Genomic DNA, 19,609 nt, shown 5'->3' with positions numbered 1-19,609 from the left:
CACTAATAACCCCACTCCCCAGCTTAAAAGATCGCCGATATCTCCTCCTCTTGTAGGACAAAGTCTGAACACCCTGGCATGATTCACAATCCCACCCCAATTTTCCTTTTAAACTGTTCTCTTCTCTCCCTTTCCAAGATGTGGCGACAATGACAGAAACTGCTTGCTCACCCAGCAGGCTTTTCCGTCTTCCTTGCATTTTTTTCCTCTCCACTAAGGGATCTCCTTGAAGATTCATTGTTTCATCCACTCAAGGAGTATCTACTAAATGTCAGGCAGTCTGTGGGTCGTTGAACCCAAACAAGTCTACTTTCTTTGATCACCTACCTCTCCCCAACCCCAACCTCCATCTGGCTCAGGGTTTAGCTCTACCACCCAGCTGTGTGGTTTATCCACGTGTCCTAGCACACTGTCTCCAAAGCCGTGGAGCGAGAATTCTTGCCCATTTCTTCAACGCCCGCCACATTGTGAATGCTCAGTAAACCGAACAACAACGAGAGAAGAAACAGTCAATCCCCACTTTTTCATCTGAGAAGCTAAAGCACTGAACCAGGAGGGTTGGGGGAACATCCGGCCTGATGTCCTAATGCGGGGCTTCCTAAACTGGCCCGAGTGGTCTAGGATCCCCATACAACCGGGAGAAGCGCCCCCGACCCAGCGAGGCATTAACCTAGGCAAGCTTCCCCACTCCCCACGCCCACTTCGTCCCCGCCGGCGTGGCCTGGAGGGGCCCGGGACCTAAAGAGGCCGGCAAAAGTAGGGCGGCGCTGGCACCGGCGCTCAGTAGACTGTCGGAAAGCGGCCTCCCATCCAAGGATACAGGGAAACCCACGTGGAGGCAGAAGCTCCGAGGCGGGTGGGCGGAGGCATCGCTGGAACTACAAATCCCAAGGGGCGTCGAGCGGAAAAGACGGAAGGGACGGTCTTAGGCGGGGCCCGCGGGAGCGAGGCGGAGCAAGGCAGGAGGGGCAGGAGGACCACGCTCCTGCTGCCGGAGCTGCGCGCGGGCGACCATGTCCGGGGGCAGCAGCTGCAGCCAGACCCCAAGCCGGGCCATCCCCGCCACTCGCCGGGTGGTCCTCAGTGACGGCGTGCAGCTGCCGCCCGGGGACTACAGTACCACCCCCGGTGGCACGCTCTTCAGCACCACTCCCGGAGGTAGGCGCGGGCTCTGGGGCTCCAGGTGCTGGCGGTGGGGAGGACGGACTGGGCAGATCGGGGGACTCGGCAGCCGCCCATTGAACTGGGCAACCAGGTTCAGGGGCGCGGTGACTGGGAAGAACGGGTAAGTGGAATCAGGGAGGCAGCGAGGGCCACAGGGAGCGAGCTGGTGGCCACCTCCCGTTGCCTGCCCTCTGGGTGCGTCCTCCAGCGCCGGGTTGCAAACTGCCGCATTAGTTTCCTCCTGGTCTGAGAGACAGCTGAGTGCCTCCCACCCAAACAGATGCACACGCTTCCAGGACTGCCACATGCCGAGGCGTGCTGCCCCTCGTGGTGTTGGGGGCAGTTCTGAGGCCGAATACGGTGGGGTCTGGATGGCCCACGGATCAAGGAGAGGCTTGGCCTGGGTTTTTTAAAGGATGGGACGGGGGTTCTCTGTTGGGATAAATGCCTCATGCAGAGTCCTTTTTCCTTCTCAAGTTATCCCCCGGTTTTGTGTCGGGTATGCACCCTCTGACGAAGGTTTTGGGCTGAGGGTATGCTCCTGTGCCAGCAGCACCTCGTCGGCACCTGTGCCAGATTTCCCATTTACGCTTCTGGGATCTCCGCGGGGGGACCTGGGGCGGCCGGCTGGGCTGTGCAGAAAAACACGTTCTTCTCTCCGGGGGGAGGGGGTGCCGTGTGACCTGGCTGAGTGGATGAGGAAGAGGAAGCTGAGCTGGCACGGGTGGGGGCCAGCCTTGGGCTGCCCTCGGAAGCCAGGCATTCCCTCCCAGCCCCGAAGCCCTGGCGCACAGGCGCTGATGAAACCTGCCCGCCTGTTTGCATAATGAAATCCTCCTCGCGGCTCACCACTTCCCTCCCATCCTCTTACTGCCCTCACCCCTTTTGCCCTTCTTCCCTCCCCTACACCCGCCTGCACCGCTCCTTCTCAAACTACTCACCCGAAAGAGGCCGCAGGTCCTGGCGCTGCGCTGAGAGACCAGGGTGAGGACCGACGCAGGCGGGGCTCAGCCTCCTCTGCCAGCGTCGGGGGCCACATGCTTATTTTCTCAGGCAGCTGTCCCACCACCAACGAGCACAGCCAGATCCAAGGTCTTAGGCTGTTTGATTCAAAACATACAAAGTTAGAATTATTAGGGATCTTAGATTTTTTGTCCAGCCGTGCAATCTTATTCTACAGAACATGACACCGAGGCCCCAAAGCTTAAATGCGCGTGTTCATTGTCCAGTGTCATACTGTTTTCCCCAAAACTGAACAAAAAAACAAAAAATAGCAGCCAAGCATAGAGAGAACTGCTCTCTCTCTCCTATTAAAAATGACCTGAGGAAAAGTTCCCAGCTACTCTTCTTGCCATTCTTGACTCATTCTTGGCCAAGAATTCTCGTTCCACGGCTTTATGTAGTCCATGCTGTTCTGCTTCTTTTGCCCTCATGATGTGTCTGCCATGACCTTTCCTGACAATTTGGGGATTCTTTCAAATAAAAGTGTGAATCTGCTTGATCTGTTCAGGTGGGTACTGAGGTAGGCCTGACGGCTCAAGAAGCCCTCTTTTGCACCTTTTGTTGCTGGTTGGGGACAGATCAACTTGGAAGCAATACCCAGTGATACTCTTTATAGGAAACTCTCCACTTCTCACTTTGGACTGGGAAATGGGTGGGTTTTGGCAGACCACAGCAAATTCTCTTCTCATTGAATGTCTTTAGTTGGGAGAGGGGCGTCTGCATCGTAATGTAACTTACTTTGGGAGGCCAATTGGAAGAAATCTAGCAGTGACCTAAAGCCAGGTCTTTCTTGTCGGGTGTCCAGTGGGGAAGGTATACAGCTCACAGTCCATAACCAGAGAATCCTGACGTGTTTCTGCCTCAGTTAGCAAATCTGGCCTGCCACAGTTAGCCAAGGTGTGAAATCTTCCTCCAAAACCCATTTACCCTTCCCTTTGCCAGGGCAGAGCAGCTTAACCTAATGAGAAAAGGCCATTCTGGTGCCCTTTTGGTCTACTCTAGAGGGCTCTTACTCAGTTTTCAGTGTGCATACAAATTACCTGGAGACCTCTGTTACATGTAGATTCTGATTCTGTAGGTTCTGGGATAGGGCCTGAGATTTTGCATTTCTAACTAGGTCCCAGTGATTGATCTAAATCTCACACTCTGAGCACAGTAGTCCCTCTTTACCCATCCATGGTTTCGCGTTCCTTGGTTTATTGCCCATGGTCCAAAAATAGTAAATGGAAAATTCCAGATATAAACAATTCATCAGTTTGAAATTGTACACCATTGTGAGTTAGCAATATGAAATCTTGTGCCACCCTTCTCTCACCCTTCTCTGTCCCGCCTGTGCAGTGAATTATCCCTCTGTCCAGCATATCTACCACGTCTATGCTACATGCCCGTTAGTCACAGGGTTTGGTACTATCTGTGGTTTCAGGCATCCACTGGGGGTCTTGGAATGTAACTTCCCTCACCTTTTCAGACCTTTGGGGTCTGGTAAAAAAAAATGATGATTCTCTCAAGGTTGGGTTTGGCATCAATCTGTAAACCAGGGTCTGGCGAGAGAGTCTGCATGGGTGCTCGCACTCACTTATTTGCAGGAGGTGTCAGGAGCTGTTGAAGTAAGTGTCCAGCAGTCACTCTTGCTGGGAATGGCACTGCACTGTTTGTCCGTGGAGGGAAAGGTGCAGCAGTTGATTTGAGCCATCTCCATTTATGACTCCAGTTTACTTTCCATGGTCATTAACCTGCCCACAGGCTGAGCCACTGATCTGAAGTTAGATGTCTGGAGAATGTTAGAGAAATTTGCTGAAGGGAGTGCCATTTATGAATATTTGAGTCTGGAGAGTCTTGAAAATCTCTAATGACACTATAAACTAGCAGAACCTTTGAATGGGTCAGAAACCTTCCTCTGCTCTGCCCCACCCCCACCAACTTCCATGTTGGATGTTTGACCCCAAAGCCTACAGGGGTTGCTTGGGTGGTGGTCATACCTTAGCCGTGTACTTGGATAAGGTTAATCAGAGGTAAGTAGGTAGGGCTACAGGTGTTAATGGCACCCTGTTTGGTTAGACAAACAAAGTCTATGCCCAGGATGCTTACCTTGGAGCAGCTCCCAAGTGTTTGGCTATGGAACAGACAGTGCTGGGAAGAGGGGGAGGTTGCCGGGCACTGAAGCTAGAACCCAGCCAGTGTCCTGAGGCCTTAGTCAAGTAGGGGGGACTGCATCTCATTAAGGACACTTTAAAAAGACTAGGACATTAAAGCACTGAGGGAAATATAATGGGCCTCTTTTTATACTGACCTGCTTCCTCTTAAAGCATTTAGAACATTCCACTCTGTGTCCCTCAATAAAGACTTTGATGGGGGCCCTGGTATAGAGCACCCCAAACTCTCTCCAATGCACACAAACCTCCCCATTTTTAAAGCAGTCACTACATCCAGAACTGGAAGTCAGTCTGACCTTAAGAGGTTGGATTGCTAGTTGAGGAAGAGGAAGACACACCTGAAATAGAATTATAAGCATCCAAGTTGTATCTACAGAAGGAAGCAATTAGACAGACAACCCCGTAACTAGCAGAACTTATATGATACTCAAGTGAGAATTCCCCATTCTGAGTAGACACCTGGTAGGCCTCACATTCTAACACAGCAGGCATAGCTGTTACATTTTAATTGCATTCAGAAGCTTACATATTTTTTTCAATATCTCAAAGGTGGCAGAGCCTTATGATTTGAAAGGGGAGTTTGATTCTTTTTTTTTTTCCCTGAAAGAGCAAAAACGTCCTTTATTACCAAATTTGGTGAAAGGGCAGGCAGGGTGGTACTGTATTTATCTGTTGGTAGTGAGGCATTTTCTTATATGGGACTTTATTGGATGTCATTCCTAGGAAAGGGCAGCGGTACTGAGAACAGGACTGCTTCCCAAGGTGAACGTTTTTAATGAAAATTGTTCATTTGTACATGTAGATTCTTGTGTTCAAACAAACAAAAAACTCTTGCTTTCTGGTCTTACCTAGATCCATGCCAGTGTTCTTCCTCTGTTATGATTCATAACAAATGAATCACGTGTATTTGTTTATATGTGTGTCCACTAGGTTAGCCAGGAAGTTCTTCCAGAGCAGTCTTACTCATCTTTGTATCTCCAGGATTAAGTGCCAGGTCCGGTGTTTAGAAGGTGAAGGGTTGAAAAGAATCCTGGGATGAAAGCATTCTCAGAGTAATCTAGCTTTTGTTTTGGTTTGTTTGTTTGTTTGTTTTTACCACCAGGCCTGGGTCTAAGCTGGCTTAATGATAGCATTTAAATTGTCTTTTCTGTCCTTTCAGTTGCAGGACATAATTGTTTATCTTGGGATGTCTCAGGGGCAGAAACTAACTTTCTCTGAACTTTCCCACTTATTCCAATAACAATATTACTGATATTACTTTTTCTCTGTTGAGCAGAAAGTAGAAGGAAGTGACTTTTTTATACTAAACAAGTCAGTATTGGGGCCAGGATCTCAGACAGTGGGATTGATGCTCCTTATTTACTTGTTTACACCCAGCATCACTGACTACGCAGGAATAGATGACATCTGCCCATGGCTTTTGGATATTCAAGGACATGGGTTAAAAAAAGGTGCCTGGTAATCCAGTGTCTATGCCCATGAAGTTTCACAGAGAGAGCTCAGACAGAGACCAGGCCCCGAGTATCAAAGCTCACCAGCTGCCCGGAGATACTTGTCTTGATGAGAATGGCTGTATCAGTTAGCTATTGCTGTATAACAAGCCATCACAAAACTGTAACTTAAAACAACAACAATCTATTGTTTCTCTCCATTCTTATGGCTGCTTGGGCATTCCTGGATGATCTTGCCTGAGCTCACTCATCTGGCTGCTTACAGTTGGCAGTGGGATTGCCCTGGGCTAGAAGGTCTAAGATGGCCTTACCCACATATCTGGGGTATTGCTGGGGACACCTGGAAGGCTGGGAGCTCTCTCTGTCCTCTTGGTGTCACACGATTCAGGAGTCTAACCTGAGCTTATTTATATGGCAGTTTTCAAGACCTCTTAAGGCCCAGGCTCAGAAGTCACAAAACATTACTTATACTGTATTCTATCGGTCAAAGCAAGACACAGGGCTAGCCCAGATTCAAAGAGAGGGAGAAATAGCTGCCTTTGAATAAAAGAAGCCATATGTACGAACAGGGATGGGAGGAGTTATGGGGGCCATGTTTTTAGACCATTTTCTACAAGGCTCAAAGGATGGTCCTACGAGGGAACTTAACTGGCCAGCAGAGCCAAGGCCAAGTATAGAAGCAGATCGGAATCAAAACCCTGTGAATCAGCTGTTGGTTTCACAACAGTGGACATTTTCCTGAAAACATTGAGTCATAGATCCCATGCCCCATTTTCAAGGCCTTCTGTTCAGCTCCACAAAGCAAACTGTAGAGATGGCCATGATGCCAGGCCACTGGATAGTACGTTATACTTTGTGTCGTGCCTCCCCTTACTGACCACCACCCAGCGTACCTTCTGTTTCTCCTTCAAGTGGCTGGGCTTTGGGAATACCCTTCAAAGGAGCTCATGCTTGCCCTGCTCTCCCATTTGAATATCCTTGATTTTCTCGAGTACTAGCAATAGGATGGGTCAAGTTTTTGAGCCCAGCAGTCCAAAAGGGGATGGGAGTGACAATACCAAGAGGTGCAGGTGGATTCAGAATTCCCTTTGGTTTCCTGCTGATGCAGATAGTGTGGAGGTTAAGAACTAGGTCTCTTGCCTTGAAGAGTGGGTGTGTGTGAAAACAGATTCTTCTCAACTGCTCTTCAGAATAAAAGGGGAAAGCAGGCCTATATTAATTTGCTAGATCTGCCATAACAAAATACCACAGACTGGGTGGCTTAAACAATAGAAATTTATTTTCTCACTGTTTTGGAGGCTGGAAGTCCAAGATCAAGATGCTATCAGGTTTGGTTTCTCCTGGGCCCCTGTTCTTGACTTGCAGATGGCCTCCCTCTTACTCATGATTGTGGTTGTGGTTGTGGTTTGTTCCTCTGTGGTGCCTCTCTCTCTCTCTCTGTCTCTGTCTCTGTCTCTCTCTCTCTCTCTGTCTGTCTGTCTCTCTCTCTCTCTCTCTCTCTCTCTCTCTCTCTCTCTCTCTCTCTCTCTCTCTCTTTGAGTTAGGGCCCCACCCCCAATGACTTCATTTTAACCTAATGGCCTCTTTTGAGACCTTATCTCCAAATACATTGAGGTCCTGGGGGTTGGGATTTTAACATATGAATTTAGGGGGACACAATTCACACAAAAAACAGGGCTCCTCCCCTTTCCAAGGACAGCATTTGTTGCTCTGTGACGGGAGGGAGGGGCACTCCCTGTTGGTAGTGAATTTCAGGGGTCACCTCACCCTGCTCTGCACATGGCCATTTGTTTGGGGGCAGTGAGGGAAGGGGAAGGAGCTTTGCCGGCCCTTGGAATAACTATTTCAGCTATTTTGTTCTGAATATCTCTGTGAAAGCCTTGTTCCTCCTGTTTAATTTTCAAATAAACTGGCCTTATTCCCTTCAAGGGAATTCCTTTGAGGAGAGGGACTAGCCCGGAAGCTGTCTGCCACTCCTGAACACCCGCATTTGGTATTCGAGGAGCTTCGTAAGATTCCTGGAAGGTGAGAAACCTCCGGATCCTTGTTCTCTTTATAGAGCTGGTGGGGCTAGAAGTGAAGAAAAATCTTAGACTGAGCATGCTCTGCTTCTCTCACCAAGATTTTCTCCCTGACAAGTCAGCTCTGCTTGCTAAACACACAGCCCAGCAAGAAAAGCCACCCGGATGCATGCAGTTCCTGCCCAGTGTGTGGAGGAGAGGGGAGACCCCTGGGAGACCCTGGCACATCTGTGTATTTGCCTCCAGGTTGACACAGAGCTGGTGAAAGCTGAATTTAAAATTGCCCAGAGTGTTTTATCCACAGGCTGCTAGCGGGTGTCTGAGCACAGGCATTCAAACCTACCCCTGACCCTGTTGTGCAGTGCTCTCCCTTTCCCTGGAATGGGAACAGCAGTTCTAGGAATTCCATTCTTGTACTCTTGCTAGGCCTCACATCCCGCCCTGCTCAGGGGAAGAAGCTTCTGCCAGGGGAGGCCCAAGGGGAAGTGAGGGATGAGCTCGGCTCAACTTACAGAAGTCACATCCAGCAGCATTTTGAACCATGAGTGTGGGTACTGTGGAGAGATGGAGAAGAAATCAAAGCAGGCCTGTCTCAGGGAACATCATGTTCTGGCCAAACAGAAGAAGAAATAAAAGTCCGAAGACCCCTGTTATTTTTCCAGTTGCCAATGCTGGCCCAGGCGCAGTAGCCCATCTGCCTTGCTAATTTTAAACAGAGGTTAGTGTTCAGGATTGGAGGCAAAACAAGCTAGGCTTGCCTCTGGATGGCTGTGGGATGACAGCCTTCCTGAGCCTCAGTTTCCTGTCTACAAGTTGAGGATAATGTACTCCCTCATTGGAGGGGTGGGGGCGCACTGAGACCCAGCATGTCAAGCTGGGAACAGCGTCTGGCCCACAGGCAGGCAGTGATAACAGATAGTGATTGCTGTAGCCACCTTACCTGAAAATCTTAGCATTCATTCATGCAACGCCTGTTGCTTGAGCACCTGTCCAGCCCTGTACTGGCTGCAGAAGGCATGAATAAATGCTTCTCAGCCTCCAAGGAGCTTCCTGTTCCTGGCTTGTGACTTTTTTCTCCATTGTGTATGCTCTCGTGAATAACTTAATAGCAATTATATGGATGTAATGGTTTATTCTTGTGCAAGGGACCAGGACATTCGTTATGTTACTTAATCTTCACGATGCTCCCGTGAGGTGTGGGTTATATGAGTACCCTCCTCTTAGAGCTGAGGAATGAAGCTGTGCCTCGGGGTCAAGGGACTGGTACATGGCGCGCCCAGGCTTGAGCCCAGAACTTCTGCCTCTGGGGCCAGTGCTATTTGTACCACTTTAAGCGCCTGCCAACACGGAGATCCTAAAAATAAATGGTAGTGTATCAGAGCTGGAACAGACCCTAGAGATTACCTATAAAGCCTGGTGCAGGGTTGGTGCTTTAAAAATAGTGCAAATGAGCCTAGTCCACTGCCCTTGTTTATAGGTGAGGAAACCAGATCCTAGGGGACCGTCTGTGTCACTTTATACTTTCAAGCAAACTGTCCTCGCCACAGAGCTTGCCTTGAGAAAGAAAACATACCGTTCTGGTATTCAGTGCACATCTGTTTAAAGTTCCAATGACTCTGGTTACCAAACATGCAAAAGCTCATGGTGGTTCTTGGGGCATGTTTCTGTGGGCCCCAAAAGGATGGGTAATGCCCTTACCCTCTCCCATCTCCCCGTCCTTCCCCCAAGTCTCTTTTTCGGGCTGCTTACCTCTCCCCCGATTTGTCCCAGCTTTGACCATATATTGGTGTGTATGGGAGCGAATAAATGGTGAAATATGTCACCTGAAGCCATACTGGTCATGGTAATAGTTAGGATTTGTTTGCATAGGGCTCACTTTGTGTCAGCCACTGTTCTAATCCACGCAATGACCCTATAAAGGTCGGCACTATCATCACCACCCCTATTCTATAGGAGAATAAATTGAGGCGCTGAGAGATTAAATAATAACGTGCTCAGAGTCGTCAGAGCTAGCAAATGGGAGAGCTGGGTTTCTAACCACTGGGCGATGGGAAGAGCTGCAAGCATTCTTCTCAAGCTGTCGTTCCCACGCCCTCTCCACGGCGCAGGAAACTTGCAGCCCACCAAACTTACATTTTGCCCGCCTATGTTTATGCAGTGATACATTTAGACAGGCTTTCAGTTCGAAAATAGCCTCAGTTCTTCTGTACAGGTAGTTCAACCTTGAACTCTATCCCCTGCACCCAACAGGATCCCAGCTACACAGAAGGTTTGAAACGTGGGGGATCCACCTCTGTTTTCCCCAGCACGGTTCTGGATTCCCCTGCTCTGCACCTCCAGTGTCTCCAGTCGAGGTCATCCCCAGTCTACTGCCCCCAGGGACCCCCCAACTTTGGGGCAGTGCAGACTCGGAGTGACATGATGTTTCTCTAGCTCAGGGGTTTAGGGCCAGGCTGCCTGGAAGCTGAAAGACGGGGTTGGTAGGGAGCTTCGTGTCTCTGTCCTGAGTGGCTCACACAGGGAGGGCTCTCCCCTGTCCCTCTGTGGTCCCTACATACACCTTTGTTCTTAGACTTCACACACTTGACTGTAATCCTTTGTTTATGGGTCCTTCTTTTCCAACTACATTGCGTCTGAGATCAGAGAGCTGTTACCACATCTGCCTGTTGCTTGTATCGCTAGCACCTAGCATGGTGCTGGTACAAAGGGGTTCTGTGAGTGAATACATGAGATCAGCACACCTACTTTCAGGATTGAGCAAAGATTGATAAATGTGTAGGTGAGGGTCCCTGTCCTTGAATACAGTTAGTGGGAGGTAAAGTCTCATGTGGACAGGGTCCAGTACACACCAGACCAGAGAGGCACTGGAGGGTGAGCTCATCCCTACATCTCCAGGCCAACAGAAGGCCCCCTGGACTTTTGGGTGAGGGATAGTCCACCTATTTACAGCTAAGGCAGTTTTAACTTGACTTTCTAGAAAAGGAGATTCTGATCCTATATCCTTATTTGTTGACCTAATGTCCCTATGATATCTTTATTAGAGTTTTGTATTAAAAGGAAAAAATGCTCAGTGTAAAAGATTGTTATTTTGCTGTAATCCTTATCTCACCCAGCAGAGTTAACCAAACACAAAATACGTATAGTTCTGTGACTTCTTCTTACAGTATATTGTGGACAATGTACACTTTTTCTTATTCCAAGCTGCACAGCATTGTATTTTAGGTCTGATCCAAAATTTATTCATTTTCTTTTTGTTTGTTTTTATTTTGATCCATAATTTATTTAACTTGTCCCTTAATTTAAAAAACAATCAAAATTTTATATATATGGGTGTGTGCATAATTATTCTATTTTTGCATGTGCTTGATTTTTTCATAATAAAAGTATTTTAAAGTTACTGCATGTAAATAGTTTATACATATAAATAGTTAAAACTCAAAAGTGGGCCGGCCCGGTGGCTCAGGCGGTTGGAGCTCCATGCTCCTAACTCCGAAGGCTGCCGGTTCGATTCCCACATGGGCCAGTGGGCTCTCAACCACAAGGTTGCCAGATCGATTCCTCGACTCCCGCAAGGGATGGTGGGCAGCACCTCCTGCAACTAAGATTGAACACAGCACCTTGAGCTGAGCTGCTGCTGAGCTCCCGGATGGCTCAGTTGGTTGGAGCGCGTCCTCTCATCCACAAAGTTGCTGGTTCTACTCCCGCAAGGGATGGTGGGCTGTGCCCCCTGCAACTAGAAAAAAAAAGCAACTGGACCTGGAGCTGAGCTGCCCCCTCCACAACTAAGACTGAAAGGACAACAACTTGACTTGGAAAAAAGTCCTGGAAGTACACACTGTTCCCCAATAAAGTCCTGTTCCCCTTCCCCAATTAAAAAAAAAACAAAAAACTCAAAAGTACTAGAAGGCTTCTAACAAAACAGCAACCGCTCGCTTCTCCTACCCCCATCTCACCCATTAGAAGCAACCAACAACATTTTTCAGCTCTCTCTGGGGATTTACTTCTAACTTTTTCTTGATTTTGTTTATTGACTTGCTTTTTCGATAGAAGATGACTTACTGATGTGTGTACACCCTCTTTTCTCCCATTATCCCAATATAATATCACAAATTTTTAAAAATACATATTCATTATTTTGATTACAATGACTCTTGATGAGCCAAGTCGTTTACAATAATAGCATTTCCTTTTTTTTTTTTACAACTTTTAAAAAAGTTGCCTCATTTTAAAATGTGCTTAGTTTTCATTGCAAATCTTCCCACACCCTCCAGCACCTCTGACTATGGTTTTACACACAAAGCAGACTTCTTGATTTATCAGTCCATTTTTTTCCTCTTTCCTGAACTAACAGTTTGGCTGTTCTGAACCTGCCACACAGTTGTCAACATGGGATTCCCCGAAACCTCTTGTTTTTCTCTAATTTTGGTAGAATACATCCCCCTTTAGTTTTCTGAAAATATCTCTATCCTATGTTGACTTGATTAGTATTTGACTAGTTATAAAACTAAGGCAAAATGAGTTTTCCCTTAGAATTGACCCGTTGTCTTCAGGCTTTCAACATTGCCATTGAGAAGTTTTGTGCCATTTCTATTCCCAATCCTTCTGTGCAATTGTTCTTTTTTTCACCCTTTCTGGAAGATCTTAAGGTTTTCTCCTTATCCTTTGTATTGTGAAATTTCACAATGAATGTTAAATTGGTGTTTTTAATTCATTGCACTGGGTACTCAAAGGGGCATTTCTTTCCATTGAAAGACTCATGTCAATTAATTTCTATAATTAATTGAAAGACTCATGTCTTTCAATTCAGGAAATTTTTCTATCTTTTTTCTATGAGTATTTAAGTAAATTCCTCTTACCAGTTTCTTCTCTCTCTCTTTCTTGCGTTCCTATTATCCAATATTGGATCTCTAATTTGTTATCTTTTTGCCTATTCATTTTTTTGTCTTTCTGCTCTTTAAAGTCTTCTGCTTCCTTTATTATGTTTCCTCCTGTTGGTTGGTTTGGATCTCTCCTTAAATTATGTAAACTTTTCTCAGAAATGTATGGCGACATTTAGTAGTTTATATTTAAGTGAGGTGCTCAACTGGCAGCCCCCTTTGAGGTCTAAGACCAGTGGGCTCAATCGGGTGGCCAGCTCGTCTTTTTCACTGGGGACATCTCTCCCAAAATTAATTTCTATAGGTCTTTATCTTTGCCCTTTATTCTGAAGCAGGGTAGGGAAGGGGGTTTGATGTTCATTATTCAGGAAGTTAATTTTCCTGTCTCCCCTCATGGGGTGAGGGACATATGGAACCTATCCCTGTTGTGAGTCCCTATTCCCTTTTTCTATGATGCTTCTAATTCCTGAACCTTCCTGGGGTTCTCTGGGAAACCCTGCTTGCTTCCTGTTATAACCTCCACACCCTCGACCCCTGCATTTAGGTGTCACCTTTTCCCTCTCTGTTAGAACCATCCTTCCTTTTACTTTGTCTCATATATTGTGATTTGGGAAACAGTTTGAGCCCCTCTTGTATCCAAGTTGGAGTATGTGCTTCTATTTCTTGTTCTTGGTGTTTTGCATCACTTTTGAGAGAAGCAGCAGGAAAAAATATGTTGGCTCTGCCATCTTGAAGCCACTTAGATCCTCAAGAGCTCTTCGTGCTCTTGTTTGTAGAAACCTAGTAGAGTTGGGTCTTTTCAGCAATATGGAAAGAGAAAGTGGGCCCTGAGCTAAAGAGTGTTGTGTGGAGATCGCCTGGTGTGATAGCCACACACCCCAGAAGACCATACCGGACCAGCACCATCCAGTTGTTGCTGCTAAGTGTTTTCCAGGGACCTTGACATCTCCCTCTGATTTCCATTTCCTGTCCCTGTATGCAGGTCTAGTCTCCAGCTCCAGGACACCACAGCAGCATTTTCAGCCAAGGGTTCCTATTTTTGACAATGTGGGACAAAATTTTGTTAAGTGTGCCTCATCTGTGGGAGGCTGAGCGAATTTCCAGAAGATCACTGTTAATTGAAGCTGTGTAGTGGTGGGTCCCTTGAAGGGATGGAAGAGAAGAGGCTTAACAAGCCAAAGCAGCTTCCGCAGGAAACATTTTCACCACGTTGATCTCCAGCTTCTATTGCTCACTGGCCCTAATTGAGTCAGGTGGCTTTGTGGTCCACTCCTCGCCTCCCCTCCTAGACTAGGTGCCTTGTCAACTGACTTTCTGAACACCACTGTTTACCCCTCGGCTGAAATACTCTGGTGTGGGTGTCTTGCGTGCTACCTCAGCTGTCACTTAGTTTATGGATTTTATTAGCACAAATGAGGATTTAAATTTTTAATTAAGTGCCCTAGCTATTAAGTGCCCAAAAGGTGGAAGCAACCCAAATGTCCATGGATAAACAAAATGTGGTATATCCATTAAATGAAATATTATTCAGCCTTAAAAAGGAAGAGAATTCTGACATGATATAACACAGATAAACCTAGAGCACTTTATGTGAAGTGAAATAAACCAGTCACAAAGTGACAAGTGCTATGTGATTTCAGTTATGTGAAGTACCTAGAGGAGTCCAATTCAGAGAGACAGAAAGTAGAATGGTAATTGCCAGGGGTTGGAGGAGGGAAATGAAGATGCAGAGTTGGATGGATGCAGAGTTTCAGTTTTGCAAGATGAGGAGAGTTCTGCAGATTGGTTGCATAACAACATGAATGTACTTAACACTATTGAACTGTATACTTGGTAAATTTTATGTTGTTTATATTTTACCACAATTTAAAAAAAAAATCATTGGGGGTTAGTGACCTTGAAAGAACCTCTCCAGAAGCTGCTGACCTCCAAGTTCTTTTTTGAGACTACTGACTCTCCAGCTTTTAGGTTCCACTGTGATGGGGTCAGTTCCCTACTCTGTGGTGAACAAACCAACAAAAAAGCAAAAGTGGGGGGAAGCAAGGACATAAGAGAGAAGGTGCCAAGCCTTAAGGATCAAGAAACAGAAAAATAGTCCCATCTGAAGCCAGGACATCCTCCCTCAAGGAGAGGGCACCGTTGTTCTCTGTAACCTACTGGGCTCATAGGCACACAGCCCTTCATGTGACAAATGAGGAAACTGAGACCCAAATGCCGGAGGGGCAGGCTCAGAGGGCCATGAGCACAGGGTCGCACTCACACCGCTGGCTCATAGCAGAGCCTAAAGAGCAGCCTTGGTTCTCTGTTCTTTGCTTTATACCCCTCCCCCTAAGAAATATGAGCGGTGAGCTTTAACCTGCTTGGTGATGATGAGCAGGGCTGTCAGCTTCAGCCTGACTGCCTCTCAGATGTGGAGAGTGAGACTGGGTGACCACCTAGCGTCAGACTGGGATTAACAGGTGTGTGGAGGCCAAGTTCCTCTTTAGGTGTCCCTCACCGAGGCTCTGCCCTTCAGCATCCCGGGTCCCACCCGGAGCCCAACCTCAGGAACTCACACTCAGAGCTCAGAGATGCAGACTCGTTCCTCTGCAGGGGTTAACAGAGAGGCCTGTGCTTAACTCTGAGAAATAAGTTCCAGCTGCTGGAAAGTCACTCCTCAGAGCCCTTCAGTGAGGGAGGAATTAAAGGGTTTGATAAGGAAGGGCATTCCTGACGTCCTAAAATCATGGTTTCTAAACTTGGGTCATTCATATTCTAGCTGCAGTTTTTATCGTGCCTTGTGTTCTACTTTTACATATATTTAATATTTTTTATATCACCTTACCTTTTTAATTTCACTTTTATTATATTTGGTTGCATATATAACTTATATACTATTATCGTGTTAAATTATATCCTATTATATATTAAAAGGAAACTACTTGATATCACGACTATATATGGAAAACTAGATTCACTTGCCATAAATAGAAGGTAACTATAAAAAGAAATATAATGACAACAAGATAGTTTTAAATTCTAGCTCGATCCCCCTGCCTGCTGAAAGCTTTGAGCCTGACGCCTGCTCTTTGTCGAAAAGGGAACAATCAGCAAATATTAGTGAGGTGTTATATTACTGGTATCACACTGGTGCTTCAGAAGTAATCAGGATTAAACAAGGACAAAACGTGAATAACCTTGTCACTGTTCACTGTTATTTGATGAATCAACTGCGACTCCCGCTAGAACCCTGAGTCCTATACCTTAGACACTATATCTTTTTAAGGTATCACTCAGTCATCTGCCCTCATGGGATGGGTCTTGGATGTGTCTTTAGGATAGTAACTAATTCTGGAAGACATGGTCCTCACCCTAGGGTGACACTCGTGAAAGGAGAGTGGAAAATGAGTGGCGTGCAGACAGTGTACAAACCCTGAAGTGCAGTGACACATCAGAGCAGTGGGGAAACCAGTGCCAGGGGCACAGCAGGGCAGCACAGAGGAGATGCACTTAGCAGGAGACCCTTTTTGGAGCAGGTAGAGCTGGTGTGTCACCCCTCTCCACAAAGCCCAGGCAGGAAAGTTCTCATTTTTACTAGTTGGGGAATCACTTCATATTCTGTCTGCTCATTTGTAGAATGGAGTTAAAGATTCTGGATATCCCATGAGGGTACTGTAAGGAGGGAATTGAAAAATGAGTAAAAAACGTACCTTCTCCATTGTAGAATATGATTGTCACAAGTAATAACACTAAGCACCAATTAGGTGCTTTAAGGAGAGAGCACAGGGTGTGCAGAGCTCTGAGGGGAGAAAGGACACAGTCTGGTGGCCCGTGGGCCCCTTCTTCCCTCAGAGCACCCCTTGTAACTGGGAGTCAGGGCAGTTCGGTGGCAGCAGAGTGCTGGGCTGCAGCCAGGCACCTGAATAAGCCTCACTCCTCCTTGGTCCAGCTTTCACAGGAAAACCTGCTGCCTCTGCTGCGGCCATGCCTCAAAGAAGTGGAAAAATGAGCAGGAATGGGGTTCAAAATGGCTTTACCAATGTCCCTCTTCCCTTCCAGGTACCAGGATCATCTACGACCGGAAGTTCCTCATGGAGTGTCGGAACTCACCTGTGACCAAAACACCCCCGCGGGACCTGCCCACCATTCCCGGGGTCACTAGCCCTGCCAGCAGTGAGCCCCCCGCAGAAGCCAGCCAGAACCACCTGCGCAACAGCCCGGAAGATAAGCCTGCAGGTGGTAAGTGGCGGGGTGTGGCCAGCCTCTCCCTTGGGATGGGAATGTTTGTAGCCTGGAGGTCCCATGCACTAGGGGGATTGCCAGGGAAGGAATGATGGTGAGTGCTTCGTCCTCTGTGGAGCAGCTCAGAGTCCTGAGGCTGGGAGGTCAGGATAAGAGGTGAGGGGAACTTCTACCAGTACCAACTTTGGACCCCATGAAAGGGGCCCAAGAACCACAGGAAGGGTGATTTGGCCTCATCAGGTAATCTCATTACTGGGGAATTTTGTTTCAGATGAGAGCGGCTCCATGCAGCAACTTTCAGTGTGCCCCTTTACATAACAGTCCCTGAAGCATTACCACATATCTGCAATACTTGGGAAATACCCAAGATGTTCTTGTGCAGGAGACAACTTATCAAAGACACAGTGTACTTGCCCTCTAGGAAATTACATGTCTATAGGCCTAAAAAGGTATCCAGGATGTCTTCTGTCAGGGTGTTGGCCCACGAGTGGATTCTTCATAAAGACAGGTAGAAACAGTGCAGGCAGTTGTTTCTGCAGGTTTGCCATGGGGTAGCTAGGTCCTTCCTGGTCCCCCTACCAAGTAATCAGAACAGCACCCCAGGCAGAAGTGTGTGTGAATGCGCTCTTTGTGACACAGTGACTGGCTTGCCAGAGCGTCTGCGCTCTCCCACCACAGGAGGATGCAGTGTAAGCACTTGCAGACAAACTGAATTAGCCTGGAACCCTCTGACCCTTCACCCGGAAAACAGTACAACATGCCAGACAGGAAGCAGCTGGGACCTCAGGCTGGGCTGGCTCTGCTGACAGCAGCAGAATCCATCTACCAGGGGCCTGCAGGACGTGATTCGTAATTACCTTGGGAACCCACAGCCCTAGACAGGCAACAGTTGCCTTGCCTTTCAGACTTGGAGGGAGGGAAGTGAATTCGGGCACACACAGAGCAATAAGGATGGCACCAGGCAGCGGGGTTACCTGCTGTGTGTTACAGGATGGAGAGTCATTTGGCATAGTTGTTGTGATGGGGTGTGGTCGGGGGGGGACATCTTTTTTCATTCTGCTTAACTGGATGTAAGAAGCCAAGGCTCCTGGCCTTGGACATATGTATTTTATAAATATAACCAGAAGGGACCAGTTGTTTCCCTGTGGGGCCAAAGCAGGCATCTAGCTCTATAGAACATTGGGCAGCCTTGCCCAAGAGATCATGAGTGAGGCAGTTCCATTAAAAAGAAAAACAGCCTGCTGCAGCATGACGACTTGGGAATTTTAGTGGAAAGAGTGGGGTGAGGGCAGTGAGTGGCTGAATTACCCAAATCACTGCTTTACCATGGGGTCAGGCTATTCCATGAGCAATCAGATGTATGCCCAGTAGGTCATGGTATCGTTTTCTTAACCAAAAGTTGGGGCACGTGCTCAAAAAAGTTTTATGTTCAAGGAATATTTTTCTGTGAAGTTTATGACAATTCACAAGTAAGCATCTACTCTTACCAAAAATTTTACAAGATTCAGGCCTGTCACCTCTCCCGTGGGAGACCTGGTCTCTGCTCTTCCTTTGGGATTGGGGAAGAGAGCAGAGCTGGACACAGCACCTTCAGGCCTGTGTTTCCAGGAATACGTAGTGTAGTCCTGCCCTCCTTCCATTCTCCATAGCAACAGAAACCTGGCCCCTGCTTTTCTGGTAGGAACAACAGACTGAAAACACCTTTCCTTGGCCTCTAAAATGTCAGCCCTACCATTTACCCACTGCTCACCCGGCCCTCTGTCCTTTCTCTCCCCAGGTGAAGAATCACAATTTGAGATGGACATTTAAAGGACCAGCCCTCAGATTGAACAATGCCTCTGGGTACCTCTAGCGCTTCTTGGAAGAAGAATCACACCAGCCAGGCCTTATGAAAGTTATCATCCTGGGCAGGCATTGGGTGTGGGGTCAGCCACCCCAGGCCTCTCCTGCCTCACTCAGGGCACCTGCTCCCCCTTCTTCGTGAACACCAGCAGATACCTCCATGTGCCTCCATTCATGCAGGAGCTGCCACCCCAAGGGGAGTGACTCTCAAGAACACACCCTGCAGCCCAGGGCCAGGAAGTGCACACACAGGAGCCCTTCTGAGGGGCTCTTCCAGCCCCGTCCTCTGGTGCTGCACCCACCCCTTCCTTAGGTTGGTATCGTGGGAAAGCGCCCCTCCTCCTCCTGCCCCAAGAGAGGAAATAAAAGCCACCTTCGCTCTAGGGCCAACAGTCAGCTCCTGTCTGAGCTCTTTTCAACGTTTACATGGGTAACTAACACCAAGTACTGTCTGTACGGTGCTTGTAAAGCACTTTCCTATATATTATCTCATTCGATTCGCATGCTGATCCTGTGAAATAAGCAAAGCAAACGTTATCCTCATTTTACAGTTCAGAAGACTCGCTCGGAAGTTAAAATCACACACTAGTAACTGAGAGACGGTGCTGGATTTGAGCTGTGCTACTCTCCATCTCTTGTTTTTCAATGGTGGGTGCCTGCTCTTTTCTGGGCTTTGTCCCCCTAAGCCCGTCAAATTACTGGTCGGTCACCTTCGCTCTGTGCTCCATTCCCTGTGAGAGTCAAAAGGAAGAGCCTGAGTCTTGGCCAGTGTAGAGTCTCTTTGATTGATGTGCCTCTGATGTTTGTCGAATGATCCCTTTGTAGGAGCTGTCATGGGGGCTACAAACATGAGACAAGCTGTCTGCCTTGATGATTTC

The 19,609-nt window shown here is 47.5% G+C and overlaps 1 protein-coding gene across 1 annotated transcript; it reads left to right on the top strand.

The window, feature by feature from the left end:
• The first annotated feature begins 930 nt into the window (after positions 1 to 930).
• On the top strand, positions 931 to 19,127 carry EIF4EBP1 (eukaryotic translation initiation factor 4E binding protein 1). The gene is made up of 3 exons (XM_033104855.1): positions 931 to 1,158; positions 16,707 to 16,886; positions 18,667 to 19,127. The coding sequence occupies exons 1-3, from the start codon at positions 1,014 to 1,016 to the stop codon at positions 18,696 to 18,698; spliced, it is 357 nt and encodes a 118-aa protein (XP_032960746.1). The 5' UTR covers positions 931 to 1,013; the 3' UTR covers positions 18,699 to 19,127.
• The last annotated feature ends 482 nt before the right edge of the window (positions 19,128 to 19,609 follow it).

Source organism: Rhinolophus ferrumequinum, chromosome 4, assembly GCF_004115265.2.
Source record: "Rhinolophus ferrumequinum isolate MPI-CBG mRhiFer1 chromosome 4, mRhiFer1_v1.p, whole genome shotgun sequence".
In the NCBI taxonomy this organism is placed as follows: domain Eukaryota; kingdom Metazoa; phylum Chordata; class Mammalia; order Chiroptera; family Rhinolophidae; genus Rhinolophus; species Rhinolophus ferrumequinum.
Note: the sequence above shows the minus strand (reverse complement) of the source record. Positions and strands in the feature narration are given on the sequence as shown.

Coding starts and splice junctions, on each gene's coding strand:
- EIF4EBP1 (XM_033104855.1), top strand. CDS start 1,014: ATGTCCGGGGGCAGCAGCTGCAGCCAGACCCCAAGCCGGGCCATCCCC. Junction 1,159..16,706: donor CTTCAGCACCACTCCCGGAG/GTAGGCGCGGGC, acceptor CTTCCCTTCCAG/GTACCAGGATCATCTACGAC. Junction 16,887..18,666: donor GGAAGATAAGCCTGCAGGTG/GTAAGTGGCGGG, acceptor TTCTCTCCCCAG/GTGAAGAATCACAATTTGAG.